Source organism: Curcuma longa, chromosome 2 (assembly GCF_044706935.1).
Source record: "Curcuma longa cultivar G26 ecotype Majalengka, Jawa Barat chromosome 2, ITB_CL_G26_1.1, whole genome shotgun sequence".
Classification (NCBI taxonomy): domain Eukaryota; kingdom Viridiplantae; phylum Streptophyta; class Magnoliopsida; order Zingiberales; family Zingiberaceae; genus Curcuma; species Curcuma longa.
The window spans coordinates 4,401,034-4,421,566 of record NC_133862.1 but is presented as its reverse complement, the minus strand read 5'-3'; the positions used below and the strand labels follow the sequence as shown (position 1 = coordinate 4,421,566).

The 20,533-nt window shown below is 34.5% G+C and overlaps 1 protein-coding gene across 4 annotated transcripts; it reads left to right on the top strand.

Annotated features, from left to right (window-relative positions):
• The first annotated feature begins 90 nt into the window (after positions 1–90).
• On the top strand, positions 91–14,353 carry LOC141821025 (putative serine/threonine-protein kinase PBL1). 4 transcript variants are annotated; one of them, XM_074708391.1, is made up of 8 exons: positions 91–219; positions 2,256–2,663; positions 3,016–3,103; positions 11,691–11,974; positions 12,673–12,802; positions 13,001–13,134; positions 13,217–13,340; positions 13,576–14,353. In XM_074708391.1, exons 2-8 carry the CDS (start codon positions 2,259–2,261, stop codon positions 14,154–14,156), a joined length of 1,746 nt encoding a protein of 581 aa, XP_074564492.1. In that variant the 5' UTR covers positions 91–219; positions 2,256–2,258; the 3' UTR covers positions 14,157–14,353. The 4 variants fall into 4 exon arrangements, with proteins under 4 accessions (XP_074564492.1, XP_074564490.1, XP_074564491.1 ...); XM_074708389.1 differs by lacking the exons at positions 11,691–11,974; positions 12,673–12,802; positions 13,001–13,134; positions 13,217–13,340; positions 13,576–14,353 and adding exons at positions 5,076–5,359; positions 6,059–6,188; positions 6,359–6,492; positions 6,575–6,698; positions 6,937–7,722; XM_074708390.1 differs by lacking the exons at positions 91–219; positions 11,691–11,974; positions 12,673–12,802; ... (1 more) ...; positions 13,217–13,340; positions 13,576–14,353 and adding exons at positions 1,786–2,067; positions 5,076–5,359; positions 6,059–6,188; ... (1 more) ...; positions 6,575–6,698; positions 6,937–7,722.
• The last annotated feature ends 6,180 nt before the right edge of the window (positions 14,354–20,533 follow it).

Here is a 20,533-nt window from a genome sequence, read left to right as displayed (position 1 = left end):
AAACTCGCGACTTGTAAGGGACTGTATTTCTTTAAGTCGTCCATTCCTGAAGAGCTGATATAACTTTGAATCGGGGAAAGCTGAAATCCCCTACGTTTCTCCTTGTTATTCAGGTTCTCGAATGGTTGAACAGGGAGAAATGGCGATTCTTAATTACTTCTGAACGATTTGTCCACCGGGTTTCCCAAGTTCTGTCAGTCCTGTGCCCTCCTAGTTCAGGTATGAGGAACTACATATTTGTCACTCGTTTTATTCAGCTTTCCCCTTCTTCTAATTCATTCTTTCAACTTCCAAACTATCTGTTTATCTATTGACATGCAATGAAATAAATAGAAAAATAAGTCTTTCTTCAGAAAAAAGTCTTTCCTATAATACTTCGAAACAACAGGAGGTAGATGCTTGGTAAAATTCAATTTTACTCTAATTTAGTTTGGCTTGATCTCCAGCATATCAAATCATTTAGTATGTTTATATGTATGTATGTACTCATCAGGATGTTGTCGGCCCATCTTGGATCATAAGATGATATTGACTTTTAAATCAGTATTAGGGGTTTTTAACAGGCATTAGTTCAACCTATGGCTGATGCACTATTTGTTGATTTATTTTTGAAAGCAGAAAAGGGGGAATCATAGTTCACCCTATTGAGATTTAGTTAGTGAGTAGGAAACAGTGTTCAAACAGAGTTAATATAAAATTACCATGTAATCAGCAGGGAATCAAGATCCTGCTGATTGGGGGAAATCAGAAGGTCTACAATGCTTCCCAACAAAAAAAAACCAATACAATTTGATATGTTTGGGGGGAATCCTGCAGTCCGACAAACCACAGTTGTAGAAATTGTTGCTAATGAGCTCAGACATCCTCTGGAACTGCCTTCTTTTTTTGAAATATCATCATTTATCTTAGCCAGATGGAGCTTATCCAAGCTTGTGTGCATGTGTTGAAGGCTCATAATGAAGCATGTTCCAATATACTGAATAAGTCAGCCTAACAATCAAAATCCAGCTTGTTCTGACCCAAAGAGCTGGAAAACATTTGAAAGAATCAACCATCCCTGTGTAGCAAAATCACAATGGTTTATCAGGTGAGTGAGAGATTCATTAAAGCCAATATAACATAGACACACTCCATGGCAAGCTCCACTAAACCTTTCCTCTATAACACTATATTCAATTTTTCATGTGCGAGATCAGCTATGTGATGATTTGCACCATTTTGGGTGTATATGACTTCCAGACCAGATGAGTAAAGCAAGCGCTTGTGCTGATAGCCATTGAAGGACAAGAGGAGTAGGTTGATCTAATGGAGAAAAACCCATGATACTGTGCTATCATCAGTGTTGCTAGTGATTAGGGAAGCTGATTATAAGAGACCTTGAAATGAGGGAAAATTCCATTGGGTGGTGGTAGGAGAGGCCAAGTAGGAAACTGTTAGAGGAGACATTCCAAATTGTGACACCCTTGCTAGAACAAGCTAAATACGATTCAAGAAAGGTATACTGTAGGTAGCAGCACTGGAACCATCTACCATGCCAGGATGCAAAACTATGCTCATTACTGATTCAATTTGGCCTTAAAGCACAGATGTTTATGACCTCAAAGATGCCCCTCCATAAGGCAGATCACCGGTAGTAATCTGCACCAGCATCAACATGTACAATTAAGTAGAAGATGCTTCATTACTGCTTTCCTAAGAAGGGGTGAGTATGAGCTTCCACCACCATTTTCAGGAGGATAGAATGGGACAAATTCAAACTACCCAAATCTCTCCAAGAACGAGGAAGACATACCTGATCCCAAGAAGCAAGAAATCTGGCTGCCAACAGCTTCACCTGCCCATGCTGCCAGAGTAGTTCTTGCAAAGCCCCAATCCACTCGATTGAGGACCTAGGAAGCAGTAGGGACACCAAAGTCTGGTAAGTCAGCATGGAGGTGAGTAAACTATTAACAAGCGTCCACCTTCATCCAAGCCATAAGAAAGCCCTTTGCCATGGGGCAGGTTTGCAAGCTATCTTACCAATAATCAGGCCCCAGTAGGCTCTCCTGGTTTATTCAGACCCAACTGGTAAGTGGTAACCCAAGTCAGAAAGCTGAACAATTTGTTTTGGCTGTGAATTCACTTCTTCAGGTTTTCCTCTTTACACACACACACACACACACACACACATGCCTAATTCCTTGGTGCTGCTTTGTTTTATTCAGCATGCTTGGAAGCTCAACTTTTATAACTTATGTTCGAGATTTTATGTGCAGGCAATGGCGTTATCGGGGCTTGGGGATGCAGCTAATGTTGCACAGCTGACTGGCTTAGATGCTGTCAGCCTCATCCGCATGATAGTAAAGGCTGCCTCAACCGCGCGCAGCCACAAGAAAAATTGCCAGAAATTTGCACAGCAGCTGAAGTTGATTGGTAACCTGTTGGAGCAGATCAGAATAACAGAGCTCAAGAAGCACCCTTCTACTAGAGAACCATTGGAGCTTTTGGAGGATGCACTGAGGAGGTCTTACATTCTTGTACACAGTTGCCACGACTGCAATTATCTGTATCTGTTGGTCATGGGATGGAAAATTATTAAACAATTCAGGACTGCACAGTCTGAGATTGCTGAATACATGAACCTTATTCCACTCATAACACTTGTGGATATCCAGAGAAGCCGAGTATGGATTTTCTGCTTTAGTTACTTTCTAAAATTTTCTAAATTTTACTCATTTAAGGTATGGTAAGCACATTTCGTGATGGTGACATAGGAGAAAGTGAATTTGGTTGTGTAAAATTGATCCTTCTACCTGTAGAGTTTGATTTTAGTCAACTTCAAAAAATGGAACATAAATATAACACAAATGCTTGAAATTTTACTAGATGTATGAATTGCATTGTGAAAAATGCTTGAAACATGTCAGTCTAATGCAATGATTTGTTATTTCATTAAAAACCACAAAATCTTAATTGTCAATTTATCCCTTTGTCATTTTCTTGTTTTTCATTAGCTCTCATATATTAGTTTCTCAGGAGCAAACAAAAAACATCAAGCTGGAACAATGTGTCAATAAATCGGATGAAGTAGACAAGAAGGTGCAAGATGCTTTATTTAATTCAGGTGATTTCTGTATGAAGCAACCATACTTGAAAATTTTCTTTTATAATATGTAGTTTAACAAGCATTTGATGTATTTCAAGGCAAGCAATGTTATTTAGCAATTGCTGTGAGATAGTTGGAAATTTGTATCATGTAGGTGTTCTTGGGTTTTGGTAGTGAAAAATCATTTAACCACCTCAAATATTGGGCCTAAATAAAAAGGCTGCAAGAGACACAAAACAAGATGTTCTAAGTTGATTTTGAAAAGTAAAAAAATGACATTTAACCTAACTGAGTTTGTACACCGTAGTTACTTGTGTGGACTAGAAAAAATCACTAGCCAGTAAATTTTATGTTTCAGTTTAATATAGGGTCATTCTTAAAGAAACGTAAACCAATATTTTAAATTGAATTTCCCCATCTTCATTCTCACCACAACATAAAAGATCCATATACAAGAATGTCAAATTGAATATTTTTAAATTTCCCACAATCATAAACTAATAATATTACGATCGTAATTTAATTTGAGTTTACCTGATAACAGTAATTCAATATTAATATATATGATAATGATCTGATATCATGGATAGTATGATTATCTATTATTTGCAATTAATCTAATTGATCAATTTTATATTAAAAAATATGTTTATATTAATAATAATTTGGTATTTAATGATACATAATAACATTTTAAAGAATTTTTTTAGCTTCTTTTCTAATCTCATACTAAATTACTTGAATTTTATCTTTCTCTTTTTTAATATATTTTCTGCCCATTCCGATTTCACCAATCCTATTGATGTGATAGAATCAGTTAGATATTTTTGCCATTCAATCTCGACAATGATTTTGAAACCATAACCTTCTCAATATTATTATATTGACTGGAGCTCCTATATTCATCTTTAGTTCTTATATGTGGGAAGAAAGGTGATATTTTCAGGATATATTAGATATTATTATTATTTTAATCTTATCTAGAGTGGATAGAATGAATGAAGTGGTGAGGGATCCTTTGAAGGTGACTAACTCCAAATCTATTTTTTTTAAATCACTAGTACAAAACCCATGTATAGAAAGTGACATCAAGACGATATTGAATCCAAGTTATTTGCTTCTTGAAATCCTTCTTATTGATGTTCTCCCTTCCCCTATTAGCTACCTCCACTATTCTTGTTTTCATCATCTCTTTCCTGTCTCCTTTTCCTCCTCTAACCTCATCTATATTGTAATAGTTGTTAGCCATAATATAATATAGCTGTTATCAACAACTTGAACTTTTGGGAATAGTAGTTTGGATCAATATTAAGGGGGGGGGGGGGGGGGGTGGGGGGTTTAAATCCTATGTGTCAAAAAAAAAAATCCTAAGCTGGAGATTTTAGACATAGTGATTAGCTAATAAACATGTTTTGGGAATAGTTATTAGCTAATCAACATTAACAGTCCTGCACTACTTTGTCTGCCTTTCTTAGGGTAAGACACACATATGGCCATGTCAATCATGCAACATATTAGCTCACTAAAAACATCTGCCTACACTGCCAAACCTTGGGTTTGGGATTTCAACTTTTGTTTTATGGAGATCTGTGTTTGCACAGATGAATCAAGGCTAATATATTAGAAAGATGGTTTTTGTTGTTTTAATTTGGATCCTGACTGATAAGACATATAGAAAACACCAGTCATCTGCAACAATTTGATTGTATTGAATCACTGGGTTGTCAGTTCACTCAATTCATTGGATCAGATATCATTTAAGATTGGATTCCAATATGAATCATCCATTGATTTGTATACATGCTTACAAGAACTTATTTTTAGGCGTGCACATTCAACCACTTAATTTTGCCATCTTGGGTGAGCAAAACAAGCATTGATACCATTTAGTAGCTTGTGGGGCAAATCCTGTACACTATTTATGCCTGAAGTGGTTATTCAAATATGAATTACAATAGTTCTTTGACCTAACATTTCAGTTCCCATGTAGGACTTTTACTTGCAACAACAGATAGACTTGCCATCGGTCATGCATTTCTTCGGAAATTCAAGTTCAAGGAATTGAGGAGTGCCACTATGAATTTCAGTGATGTGAACATTGTTGGACGTGGAGGATATGGGATGGTCTATAAGGGTTTGATTGACGATGGTTTCTTGAAAGGAGAGAGTTGTGGATCTTTATTCATCAAGAAAAGAGCAAGTAAGGCGTCTGAGATGGCTGTCGCTGTCAAGAGACGAGTTGATACCTTTAAACGTGGATCACGAGAGTTTGAGGTAGTTTCCAATACCTATTTTAGTGAATAGATTCTTTTTTACTTTAAGTGGATTTAGATACTATTTTGATTTAATTTGTTTTATTTAAGACTGTAGCTCTGTAGAATCAACATTTTATTCGTTGGACTGACTGTGGTATTGCAAATGCAACAAATTCTTCTGTTAGCTACTTGCTTAGCATACTTATCACAATTCACAAGTAGTTCAAACATGTACCTATTATTCAGATTCCATTGTATACAAATGTTCATCTTATAATTTCATATAGTATATTCTACTTTACAAAGTGTTAAGTTATTTATATACTGATGATTCATGCATTCCAACAGTAGAATTGGAAAATCAAGCAGAATAATTTCCACAGTTTTTGGAGATAAATTTAAGTTGTTATATTCAATGATCCTGCTGAATTCGTGCGTCCCAACAGTAGAGATTGGAAAATCAAACTATGTTTCATAGTTTTTTGTAGACAAATTTCCATCTGTATTTTATCAAGTGCTGCCACATATTGATTCTTATTTAATTTTGATCTTCAACAGTGAGTTCTGTACTGTAATTTAGTGTCAACTCTGGAAGTTAGATCACTTAATGGAGTATAGCTTTCATACTTCATATGCTCGGTTATTACTATCCGTTGTTACATTCACTGCCTAAAATTTTTAAACGAGTTTACTTTTTTCCCCTCATGTTTCTTTGCAGGCTGAGTTAAACTATCTAGGGCGCTTGTTACACCCTAATGTTGTCAAACTGTTGGGCTATTGCATGGAGGAAAATATTATTGTTTACGAGTTCATTCCCAAAGGGAGCCTAAAAGATCACCTATTTCAGAGTATCTTTTTTGAGATCCTTGATGCATTATATGTTATCTTTAACTAGATGAAGGAAACCAATGTTGTGGCTTAATGCAAATAATTACGTTCTTTCAGTTTTTAATAATTTTTCTGTGCCACAACATTAGACAGTTTCGATGACAAGTCACAACCTTTTCTACATGAGCAGGAACACGTTTCCAGCCACTTCCTTGGAAGCTGAGAGTAAAGATAGCAGTTGGCGTCGCTCGAGGTCTCGCATACTTACACACAACAAATGTCATTCATAGGGATATAAAGGCTACCAACATCCTTCTTGACTCTGTATGTATATATTCTTTTCTTGGACTTCTTGGATTTAATTCATTTTGGATAATGCATATTTCTGAAGCATTTCCCCCCAAAGGACTTCAATCCAAAGCTAGCAGATTTCGGATTGGCTATGTATGGTCCGACTGAGAGGCAATCCTATCTCTCACAAGATGTATGTGGCACCTATGGATATCTTGCTCCTGAATATCTTGCCAATGGTAATAATCATGATTATTGAAAAAGCCACTCCGTCCCATTGTCTTCCATATTCTCTCATGCCAATGACATATTATTTATTCTTCCACTCTTTTTTATTAGACTTTATAGCCATCTTATTTTATCTTTCTAATCAATATATTACCACAGTGACCATAATATACCATAGTGTTGTCTCTTCATGCAGAATATAACTTATGACTAATCACATTGTATACTTTCGTTCTTATTGTACTTCAGGCAAAATGAATGAGAAGATTGATGTGTATGGATTTGGAATCCTGTTGCTGGAATTGCTCTCCGGCAAGCAGTCATATGAAATCCTCACAATCAAAAAGAGCTCCAAAGATGAAAGCGAAACAAGTCAACATTTCTCAACAGAAGAATGTGGAACAAGCAAAGAGACCACGGAAGATTTAAGCACAACTAAGCAACAATGGTCAGAAAGTGTATTCCAGACAACTTTGCCCAACTATGAAGAAGTTGTTGATTCTTGTCTCTCAGATTATAAAACTCTGACTAGATTGATGGAGGCAGAACTCCATGGACAATACCCGTTAAAAGCAGCAGTTCTTGCACTGCAGCTTGCCAAAAGCTGTGTTAGCTGGGATCCTACTAGCCGACCTGCGATGCAACAAGTTATAGAGATGCTTGAGCAGATTCAAACTATTGACAACCCTCCAGTCAATTTGGGTTCTGAAAAAATTTCTGATCCTAGTTCTTTCTTTTATGATGTTGATTTTTCAGTTTCTAGCACAGTGGTTTATGAGCCTGCTACTTTTGATGCGGATACAGAATTATCCTTCTCGACGTTGAAATGACAATGTTCTGTCAAACTGAGTTTTGGTGATCTGAAAAACATTTCAGTACATAGGAGATGAGATCTTAAATGTATGTCTGTTCTGGTATTGTACAAATGTAGGCTAATATATTACATACATACCACGAAGCTAAGATGCCATGCACTGCAATTTATGCCACCAATAATTATGGTAATAAAGTTTGCAGAGCTGTTAATACAAAGAATTTGTCTGATGAGCTTTTTGACTTGTGATAATGAGTAATCGTTGCAGTGGCTTGTTGAGGTTTAGTTTGTAGTAATTATAAGATCAGCATGGCGTCCCAATACGCACATTTCTTTTAGTTCTCCTTATTTATTCTTTTAACCTAACTCTAGGAATATTTATTTTGGTAGATTATAAATTCATCTTCGGAAACTAAGTTTGAGTGGATGAGATATTTTAGTCTTTAGAGATTATGTCAATGCTGCTGCGTGGATACCGTTCACCGCCATCTCTCTCTCGGAGCATTCACTGAGTGGGAGCACGCCGCATTTAATTGAATCTCCCCACTCAACTCCCTCATTAAATTCAATGCTGCTACGTGGACACAGTTAGTTCATTGTTGCATTATCGTTGGGAGTTGGGACCGAGTTCAATATCAGGAATGAATAACTTCACTAACGCCGAAATTAATCAACCGTCGCCCCGCTCAATCACATAATCATTTATGAAAAAATAAATCAAAAAATTACTGTGTGGATTACAGTTAGATTCATCCTGCATTATCTGTCTGGGAATAACTAACCAATCATGTCCCGTTAACAGGAATGAATAATGATTCGATCTTATTTGTTGTTCATTCGTGCTCGTCTATCAATAATTAAAAATATATCAAAAATAAAATAAATAAATAAAACAACATACAAGCATTATAAATTGATAATTTTTATATGATTCAAAATCCTCAGTTTCTATTCCACAATCTACCATTCTAACGGTAACACTATTATATTTTCTTTTTCTTGAATATCTTTCAGAGATAAAGAAATTACTTACAAATACGATCTTATAAAAATATAAATCAAGCATAAATATACAAATAATATCAAAAGGAAACGAAATGAAATAAGTTTATCCAAAAACTTAGCTTTGATCATCTTGTGATGGTTTTAGGTTGCTTTGGATTTATCTGTTGAAAGTAGGAAATGTAACTACACTTCATGTCAAAACTCTCAAGATCCGGTGTTAGAAATTCTTCGTGAAATCCTCTTTTATAGGTTTCAAGTCATTACTGAAAATTGCTCAAATTATTTGTCACCATTAGTCAATTGTTCTTCTAGAATTTGAACATTATACTTGCTTAACAGCTCTTCCAACTCATCATTAACTATAATAGTTGACTGTTACATCAATAATCGAGTTTTGAATCAACTCAGAAACTCATTCGTAAGTTTTTATTTAAAATTAAAGCTATGTTATAAAAATATATTATAATTAAATGAGAAATTTCTCATTTAAGAGCATATTGAGATTTAGGAGTTTTCTAGGAGTTGATTGATTTTAATTTGAATTGATTTTGACATTCTTAAAGTCATTAATGAGTTTTGATCAAAATTCACTAATGATTAATTATATAATATCTAAATTTTAAAATTTTAGATATGATGAGAGTTAGGAGAATTTCTAGAATACACTGATATTGTTGTTAAGTAAATATAATATCATTAAGTCTAATAGTAAGTTTGTGCCAAAATTATATAAAACTATCTAAATTTTATAAACTCATAATATGTTATCTAAGTTATGATATTAATATTTGAGAGCATAATGAGATCTCAAGAGGCTCATAAAAGTGTATTGGTCATGATTTAAGTTAATTCAAATATGGCTAAAGTCATTAATGAGTTTTGATCAAAATTCACTTACGATAATATAATATTTAAAATTTTAAATTTTAGATATGGTGAGAGTTAGGAGAGTTTCAGGAATACATTGATATTATTGTTGAGTGAATATAATAGATAATGAGTTGTTCCAGAATTACACTAAATTATTTAATTTTTAAAAACACACAACATACTATTTATGATATAAAATTAAAATTTGACGGCACAATGAGACTTAGAAGGCTCCTACAAAGTATTGATTCTAATTTAGATTTATTTAAATATGTCTAAAATTATTAGTCAAAATAAATTTACTAATGATTTATATTTATGAGATTTGATTCAAAATAAAGATTATTATATTTTAAAGATGGTTCTGAATATAATTATACTTTTAAATTTTAAATTTAATTTTTAATTTTTTTTTTTAATTTTTAGAGAGAGGAAGAGTTTTTGTTTTAAAATTTTATTATAAGGTGATATTTGTTAAGATTTTAAATGTGCTTGGCACAAGGATGTTTCATGGTGGGTGCCTGGGTGGTCTATTTTAGGGGAAAAAAGTGCGTGGTTGGATAAATATGAAGTGTGGTAGATGAGGACAAAGATAGCAGTCGGATACGAAGACCGCCAACATCCTTCTTGACTCATATGTTTACCTTTTGAGCCATTCTTGGAGTGGATCTAGATTCACTTGGCCAATCCACACGTTTCGGAATTTGGAGCACTGTCCCTTCTTAGATCTTGAGGAGGACGACGACCGGAATTGTAGTGATGGTAGGAGCGATTTTGGAAGTACGTCAGGTAGTCGCCACTGGAGCATCCTAAATCGTTATTGAGGAACTACATATTTGTCACCGGATTCCCCAAGTCTATAAATAGGGGCCTATGGCTTGTAATATTTTAATCAATTCCATAATATTTTACCGTATGATTATCTATTATTTGCATTTAATCTAATTGATCAATTTTATATTAAAAAATATGTTTATATTAATAATAATTCGGTATTTAATGATACATAATAACATTTTAAAGAGTTTTTTTAGCTTCTTTTCTAATCTCATACTAAATTACTGGAATTTTATCTTTCTCTTTTTTAATATATTTTCTGGGCATTCCGATTTCACCAATCCTATTGATGTGATAGAATCAGTTAGATATTTTTGCCATTCAATCTCGACAATGATTTTGAAACCACAACCTTCTCAATATTATTATATTGACTGGAGCTCCTATATTCATCTTTAGTTCTTATATGTGGGAAGAAAGGTGATATTTTCAGGATCTATTATTGATATTATTATTATTTTAATCTTGTCTAGAGTGGATAGAATGAATGAAGTGGTGAGGGTTCCTTTGAAGGTGACTAACTCCAAATCTATTTTTTTATCACTAGTACAAAACCCATGTATAGAAGGTGACATCAACAGACGATATTGATTCCAAGTTATTTTCTTCTTGAAATCATTTTTCTTGATGCCCTTCCCCTATTAGCTACCTCCACTATTCTTGTTTTCATCATCTCTTTCCTGTCTCCTTTTCCTCCTCTAAGCCTCATCTATATTGTATCCTTGTTAATAATAATATAATATAAATTGTTCCCTTTTCTAACAACTTGAACTTTTGGGAATAGTAGTTTGCCGATCAATATTAAGCTGTTATCAGAGTAGAGGAGGAGGCCAGTGTTTAAATCCTATTTGTGTGAAAAAAAATTATTAAGCTGGAGATTTTAGGAATAATGATTAGCTAATAAACATGTTTTGGGAATAATTATTAGCAAATCAACATTAACAGTCCTGCACTACTTTTTGTCTGCCTTTCTTAGGGTAAGACAAACATATGCCCATGTCAATCATGCAACATATTCATTCTCACTAAAAACATCTGCTACACTGCCAAACCTTGGGTTTGGGATTTCAATTTTTGTTTTTTGGAGATCTGTGTTTGCCCAGATGAATCGAGGCTAATATATTAGAAAGATGGTTTCAGTTGTTCCCATTTGGATCCTGTCTAATAAGGCATATAGAAAACACCAGTCATCTGCAACAATTTGATTGTATTGAATCATTGGGCTATAAGTTCACTCAATTCATTGGATCAGATATCATTTAAGACTGGATTCTGATATGAATCATCCATTGATTTGTATACATACTTTTAGGCGTGCACATTCAACCACTTAATTTGCCATCTTGGGTGAGCAAAACAAGCATTGATACCACTTAGTAGCTTGTGGGGCAAATCCTGTACACTATTTATGCCTGAAGTGGTTATTCAAATATGAATTACAATTGTTCTTTGCCCTAACATTTCAGTTCCCATGCAGGGCATTTACTTGCAACAACAGATAGACTTGCCATCGGTCATGCATTTCTTCGGAAATTCAAGTTCAAGGAATTGAGGAGTGCCACTATGAATTTCAATGATGTTAACTTTCTTGGATGTGGAGGATATGGGATGGTCTATAAGGGTTTGATTGACGATGGTTTCTTGAAAGGAGAGAGTTGTGGATCTTTATTCCTCAAGAAAAGAGCAAGTAAGGCATCTAAGATGACTGTTGCTATGAAGAGATGTGTTGATACCTTTAAACATGGATCACGGCAGTTTGAGGTAGTTGCTGATACCTATTTTAGTGAATAGATTCTTTTTTTCACTTTAAGTGGATTTAGATACTATTTTGATTTAATTTGTTTTATTTAAGACTGTAGCTCGTAGAATCATCATTTTATTCGTTGGACTGACTGCGGTATTGCAAATGCAATAAATTCTTCTGTTAGCTACTTGCTTAGCATACTTATCATAATTCACAAGTAGTTCAAACATGTACCTATTATTCAGATTCCATTGTATACAAATGTTCATCTTATAATTTTCATATCGTATATTCTACTTTACAAAGTGTTAAGTTGTTTATATACTGATGAATTCATGAATTCCAGCATTAGAATTGGAAAATCAAACAGAATAATTTCCACAGTTTTTGGAGGCAAATTTAAGTTGGTATATTCAATGATCCTGCTGAATTTGTGTGTCCCAACAGTAGAGATTGGAAAATCAAACTACGTTCCATAGTTTTTTGGAGACAAATTTCCATCTGTATTTTATCAAGTGCTGCCACAAATTGATTCTTATTTAATTTTGATCTTCAACAGTGAGTTCTTTACTATAATTTAGTGTCAACTCTGGAAGTTAGATCACTTAATGGAGAAGAGCTTTCCTACTTCATATGCTCGGTTGTTATTATCCAATGTTACATTCACTGCCTAAAATTTTTAAATGAGTTTTTTCCCCTCATGTTTCTTTTGCAGGCTGAGTTAAACTATCTAGGGCGCTTGTTACACCCTAATGTTGTGAAACTGTTGGGCTATTGCAAGGAGGAAAGTATTATTGTTTATGAGTTCATTCCTAAAGGGAGCTTAAACAATCACCTATTTCAGAGTATATTTTTTAAGATCCTTAATGCATTATATGTTATCATTAACTAGATGAAGGAAACCAATGTTGTGGCTTAATGCAAATAATACGTTATTTCAGTTTTTGATAATTTTTCTGTGCCATGACATTAGAGATGCCAAATTTATATCTCTTGTCCTTGTCAGTTTCGATGACAAGTCACAACCTTTTCTACATCAGCAGGAACACGTTCCCACCCACTTCCTTGGAAACTGAGAGTAAAGATAGCAGTTGGGGTGGCTCGAGGTCTCGCATACTTACACACAACCCATGTCATTCATAGGGATATAAAGGCTGCCAACATCCTTCTTGACTCTGTATGTATATATTCCTTTCTTGGGCTTCTTGGATTTAATTCATTTTGGATAATGCATATTTCTGAAGCATTTTCCCCCAAAGGACTTCAATCCAAAGCTATCGGATTTCGGGTTGGCTATGTCTGGTCCGACTGAGAGGGAATCCTATCTCTCACAAGATGTATGTGGCACCTATGGATATCTCGCTCCTGAATATCTTGCCAACGGTAATAATCATGAATATTGAAAAAGCCACTCCGCCCCATTGTCTTCCATGTTCTCTCATGCCAATGGCGTATTATTTATTCCTCCACTCTTGTTTATTAGGCTTTATAACCATCTTAATTTATCTTTCTAATCAGTATATTACCACAGTGACCATATACCATAGTGTTGTCTCTTCATGCAAAATATAACTTGTGACTAATCACATTGTATACTTTCGTTCTTATTGTACTTAAGGCAAAATGAATGAGAAGATTGATGTGTATGGATTTGGAATCCTGTTGCTGGAATTGCTCTCGGGTAAGCGGTCACATGAAATCCCCACAATCAAAAAGAGCTCCAAAGATGAATGTGAAACAAGTCAACATTTCTCAACAGAAGAATGTGGAACAAGCAAAGAGATCACGGAAGATTTAAGCACAACTAAACAACAATGGTCAGAAAGTGTATTCCAGACAACTTTGCCTAACTATGAAGAAGTTGTTGATTCATGTCTCTCAGATTATAAAACTCTGACTAGATTGATGGAGCCAGAACTCCATGGACAATACCCGTTAAAAGCAGCAGTTCTTGCACTGCAGCTTGCCAAAAGCTGTGTTACCTGGGATCCTGCTAGCCGACCTGCGATGCAACAAGTTATAGAGACGCTTGAGCAGATTCAAACTATTGACAACCCTCCAGTCAATTTGGGTTCTGAAAAAATTTCTGATCCTAGTTCTTTCTTTTATGATGTTGATTTGTCCGTTTCTAGCACAGTGGTATATGAACCAGCTACTTTTGATGCGGATACAGAGTTATCCTTCTCGGCGTTGAAATGACAATGTTCTGTCAAAACTGAGATTTGGTGATCTGAAAAACATTTCAGGACATAGGAGATAAGATCTTAAATAGATGTATTTTCTGGTATCGTACAAATGTAGGCTAATATATTACATACGACGAAGCTAAGATTGTTTTTTATTGTAATTTGTCCACCAAGCTACAACTAGAAAACAGGCCATGCACTGCAATTTATGCCACCAATAAATATGGTAATAAATGAAGTTTGCAGAACTGTTATACACAAGCATTTGTCTGATTTGTCATTGATGAGCTTGTTTAGGTGTAGTTTGTAGTAATTACAAGATTTGTAGTAATTACAGCATGGCGTACCTATTCGGACATTTCTTTTAATTCCCCTTATTTATTTTTTTAACTTAACTCCAGGAATATTTATTTTGGTAGATTATAAATTCATCTTTGGACAGTAAGTTTGAGTGAGTGAGTGAGATATTTTAGTCTTTACAGATTATTTCTTATTTATTTTTCACATAATTCATACAAACAAAAATGGAGCATTCATTGTATTCTCTGTAAAACAAATTTTCTATACATAAAAGCTCAATTGAATTCATGAAATGAAAATTTTAAAACTATAAATCTACGTTGTCTGATTATATTATTCACTCTCCGCCATTTCCATTTTTGTGCGCCTGAAATTTAATTAGTTAATTCCCGGCACAAATTAATTAAATCGCGAAGCTCTATTGACACTAATAAAAGAGAGCACATGGTCACCGCCGTCTCTCGCGGAGCACTCCCTGAGTGGGCCTCATGGAATTGAATCCCCATTCAACTCCCTCATTAAATTCAATGTTACTGGCACTACGGTTAATTCATGCAATGAACGTTCGATTCTCTAGCAGAATATATCATATGTTCGTAATGTTCGAACTATATATTGGACCGCTCTATCAAGTTCTGTTAGCTCTTTCAAAATTCAAGAGTTTAAAATTGAGATAATATTTTTTTGTTATGGTTAATTATATATTTTTTATTTATTTTTTCATATATGATCAAAATCGATTGTATGAAACCGTTAATATGATGAATTCTTCTTTTATTAAAATTAGCTCTTTCAAAATTATTTGATGAATGAAACCAACAGAAAAGCCATTCACCTTCCTAACAAATCTGACGTAAGCTTAACTGTCTAGGTTACTGCGTGGATACAGTTATTCATTGCTGCTGAACATGCCAGGGCCAACATATCAATGCAACTGTTGAATATTATGACTTTATTATTAAATATTATTATTATTAATCTGAGCTGCTGCTCTCCTTTCAATTTGATGGCAGTCTTTTTAATCAATTAACTGTCTCCCGTTTCCCTCAGGCATAATATTATAATTTGTAAATTATCACTATGAATTGTATTTTAAGTTTTTTTATATAATTAATAATATATAACTTGCCATATTAATATACTTAAACACCTTACGCTACATCTATATAATATTTTTTTAATCCCCGAGGCAATGATGCAACGGTAGGACATTCGAGTTGTGATCCAGGGACCCGCGGTTCGATCCCCAACTATGACGTATTTGTAAAAATTTTCTTCCAAATGAGAAACGCAATCAAAGGATACTGGGCATCTGGATTGGCCGCCGTATGCGCTTCCCGATTTACCCTGATGGTCGGTGGAAAACTTCCATGGGACTGAACCGGCCACTATCATTTTTTTATATAATATTTTTTAACTTTTTTTAAAGTTTAAAGTACAGCATTGAGAGTTCAAAATTTAAAATAAATATTTAGACTAAATAAAATAAAAATAAATATTAAATTAAATATTTAAATTAAATAGAGTGAAAATTAAAAATAAAAAAATTATAGTAGTGCTTATCGGGGTGTGCAACGTAATATGTGCACATATCATTCCTATGCAATGAGTCTTTCGAGGTTTAGTACAATGGCAAGAGATAAAATGAACTCTCATAGAAATATAATTTAATTCTCACATAAGGTACTTTGTATGTATGTTTGTGGTGTTCGAATAATTCATGATGTCATTGTTTATCAAAATCCATATCTGTACTTTGTGAATTTATTTTGATGATCGATAAAAAAATTTTATAGGTCAAAATTAATCCATTTGAAAATTTTGATACTTGAATTAATAAAAATACATAAAAAACAAAAAAAACTATTAATATTGATTCGTTGTTTCAATTCAAGCTAAAATGAAGCATGTAATAACACAGCTTTATTTATGGCATGCCAATCGATGCGTCCAGATCAATTTCCTATTAGTTTTCTAGTTCGAAACGCGTCCAAATTAATAATTAAAAAAATCAAATTATTTGGTAAGAGAACGTAATAATTTTAAAATAAATTATTTTTAAAAAAATTGAAACGATAAATAAATTAATTTCATTTATCAAATCGCTCTATAAAATTGCTTGATGGATGGAAATTATCTTTATTAAATTCTTTTTTTCTCTTTTCATTCAAATAACAAATACCGATTAAATTAAATAAACATTTGTCCCCCAAAAGGATATAAATATTTGTTTATTTTATAGATAAATGTATTTTTCGAAATTTTGAAAACTATAAGTTGTTCGATTTTATTCTATCAATTAAATTGTTTGTTGAAACATCGAATTAATTGGTAGTCTTCTATTACAAAAAAAACATGGATCAAACTATATCACAAAATAATTTAAAGAAATTAAATGATGACTGATGGTATTTTTTTCATTTGTTCGGGATCCTCCTCTCGTTCTTCCTCCGGAACTAAAATGGTATTGGTTCTTTAGTGAATCAACTTCTGATGTCTTGCAAATCAAAGCTCATCAATTAGGAATCTGTGCTGTTGGTGTGACCCTTTTGATGGTCAAGTGATGGGATGAGATGGGCAACTATTATGCATGCACGAGAGAGTGAAAGAGTTCGAAAAAGATGAAGAGGATTAGCCTTCGTGTGATGGAAGAAAATCATACCTGCACTTACCTTGGCAAAGCCTTATATAGCCACAGAGGTAGAAGGTCCACGTAGATTGTCACCCGAGCCTTAGGCGTGCCACGTGGATGACCACACGAGCGAAGTGTTGCTCGTTGACCAGCCACACACTGGATTCCGCATTAGGATCGACAATTGTTGGTCTGTACTCCTAGCATTGTCAAGCCGTTATCTAGGTATCGCTCTCCATATAAGTCACCTGACTAAGGTCGGTCTCACGTCTGTAGATATTGGAGGTTGAGATTAGAGAGAGCTCGCTTGGCCAAAATTTCTCGTTGTCAAAGAACCATTGTGGTCGTGCAGATAGAGGAGGTCGGAGCTTGATGGGACTCTATTATTATGGAGGATGTCAATCAGCGTATAAGGCCAAGATAGAGCGATGACCCGACCAGGCTTACCTCGGGCAAACTATATCACAAAATAATTTGAAGAAATGATACCAATGATTCTAGTTCCTGTAAACTAAAATTGTTGTTTGTCGCAAAACTAATCGTAATTGGATCCCAACTTTGATCCCTTACCTAGCTTGATGCAGTCAAACTTAAGCATGACAACCCAATATAATGATGCTTCGAAGATATAATACCCTAGTTCACGTATTCATTTACCGTGTTTTATTTTGCTTGAATGAATCAAATTTTGATAAAAAATGTTTCTTTAGTTGTAGTAAAATTTTATTGATACAGGAGGATCTGAAGATTTTTATTACTATTTTTGATAATTTTTATTTTTTTTTGATAATTTTGGTGTTTAGAGTATTTTTGATAATTTATATTTTTTGTATTTTAGGATTGTGAGTCTATTTAGGATTTTTAAGATTAAATCTATTAAGATTTATTTCTTTTATGTTAGAATTTTTCTGTCTTTTGAATCTTACGATTTTGAGTCTATTTAAAATATTTATTTAAGTTGTTTTGAATAATTTTGATCTTTTGAATCTATTAAGAATTTAAGGTCGTGTTGTTTCTTCCCGTTGAGTTTTTTTTTTTCTACGAGGATTTTTTTTCTTTTGCATCTTAGGGGTTTGAATCTATTTAAACTATTTGTTTAAGTTGTTTTGAATAGTTTTGAACAATAAGAATTTACGATTGTGACGTTTCTTCTCAAATATCAAGTTTGATTGCCTATTTCCTAATATTCTATAGAATCAACAGGGTTGTAGACAGGGGCGGATCCAGGCGAGGGCTGGAGGGGGCTGAAGCCCTCACCAGGATCCAAGCGAGTGCTGCCTTCTCCTTCTCCGACACCGGATGGTGCGGCGACGTCAAGCAGAGGAGGTCGTGAGCGGGCTGTGCAGAGGAGAACGGGAGAGGAGATGCGGCTAGGATTTTCTCACCACATCCCTCTTTAAAGGCTCCGCCGTTCTGATTTCTTCACCGACGGAACCCGACGCGGTGGACGGGACGCGAGTCTTGCGGGCGGAGAGGCGAGCGGCGGACGCGGTCTGCGCGCGGGGAAGGAAAAGTCAGGAATCCCAGGTTGTGTGGCGTGGGTCGGGCCGGAAAGAAAAGAGAGAAATCCGGTTCACTTGAACCGGGTTCGGGCTCATTACTGTAGCAATCATCTTTTCTTTTGGTTCGCTTGGTTCGGTGACCAAACGACCTCCGATTTGACCCAAATTAATTTTGTTTGATTCATCTTCGCAAGACGAATCTTTCTATCTATTCCGTTTTATCGGAATTTTCTTCCTTCATGGATTAAATTAAGTTGATTTAATATGGTTCAAACTGGTCCACTAATAAAAATATGTTAATACAAATAATAAATGGGCTTCACAGCCCATTCTTGAACAATACATTTGCTTGCATTATATTTTCTTAGTAATAAGATTAATGTGATGCACACTAGCCCGTTATTTTGAGGGACAACAGATTAGCTCCTGGTTTATGTATTGCTTATGAATCTAGTATGCTTGGATGGGAGCTCACCCGGTTATCACCTCCATCGTGGCTATGGATCTGGAGCAAACAGCTGGATCATCAATTTAGAGATGAATTACAAAATCTGGAGATTGACTTTGATTTCTGAAGATGCTTCAGTTAAATGCACACTTTCTATTATCTCAGTCGTATGCTCCGGGTTTCTCTTGTTTTCTTGGTGAAAGATATTGATATGTTTTTGGCTTGTTAATGCAATTGCAAAAAATCAAAGCAGAGATAGGAGAAATATCTAACAATCCCCAAGGTTTGCTCTTGGAGGCTATTCACTCTGCTGGTTATTCTAGTGCATTGGTAAATCCTTTTATGGCTACAGAATCTACAATAAATAGGCTAAATAGTGCTATTTTAGAGGAGTTTGTTACAGTAAGTATTGAGTAACTTATGTTCTAAAATTTGTGATTGAATTGAAATTTGCAAAATTTTGATAGTGAAGCTGAACTTTGTATGTTATTATAGCAAATATTCATACAAATTTACTACTATACAAAATCTGTTCAAGATACTATGTATATGGATAAACACCTGTTTTAACAGGTGGAAATCATTTTAGTATGAAGTATGGACATAGTAAATTGATCCCCATTAGATAGTTATATCCTGTTATAGATTGCCATCATTACCAAGCCAAACATGGGTGATACTGATAGTCTTTTAAGATTTCACATACCAATCTTTCAACCTCATGGATTTCTTTGACCTTTTACCCTTTATTTTTTACCTCTTATGGAAATTATATATACCTCGTCTACCCCCAGTTTACTGGGAAAATTCTGTCCGTTTTGAGATTAGGAGAGGATGAGAGGTAGTTGGTTGAGTGATCTGCATTTTGAGTGATATGTATTTCTAAATTTTCGAATGAGGATTTTTACCTCCCGCATATTTATATATTTACGTTTAAAAAAAATATTGATTTCTCTATACTGTAGTGAAATGATATAGTTTTATGATTTTAGAGTGTTTTGAAATGGTTATTATATTGTAAAAAAAATTAGCCCTCGTCAAATATTATTTCTAGATCCGCCCCTGGTTGTAGAAGATTGTTTCCGATATTCGTATGCGAATCAACGAATTCAATAGTTTCCACTATGTCAGTTGGTATCAGAGCTGAACTAATCTTGTGTCATCATGTCATCAAGGAGACAATCACATGTTGATAACGTTTACCAATGTGACATGGAGTAGCGAGTTCGAAAGATATATAGTTGATGAACGGATGGAACTGATGATGAATCAACTAATAGCGAAGATGGGTGAGATGATGGGGAATGTGAATAGAAGGAGTCTGTTCCAATGCAATAACAATTATCGGATCAATTCGAAAGAAGAAGAAGAGAAGGATGCTTATAAAGAAGAGGTTCCCCGTAGGCAATGCAGAGTAGTAGTAGAGGAGGGCTGCAAGCATTGGAAGACAAGTATGAGAGTTGAACTTCCTAAGTTCCATGGCAACCTACAACTTAAGAAGTTTCTGG

Coding starts and splice junctions, on each gene's coding strand:
- LOC141821025 (XM_074708386.1), top strand. CDS start 2,169: ATGCCTAATTCCTTGGTGCTGCTTTGTTTTATTCAGCATGCTTGGAAG. Junction 2,664..3,015: donor TGGATATCCAGAGAAGCCGA/GTATGGATTTTC, acceptor TTAGTTTCTCAG/GAGCAAACAAAAAACATCAA. Junction 6,493..6,574: donor CCAACATCCTTCTTGACTCT/GTATGTATATAT, acceptor TTCCCCCCAAAG/GACTTCAATCCAAAGCTAGC.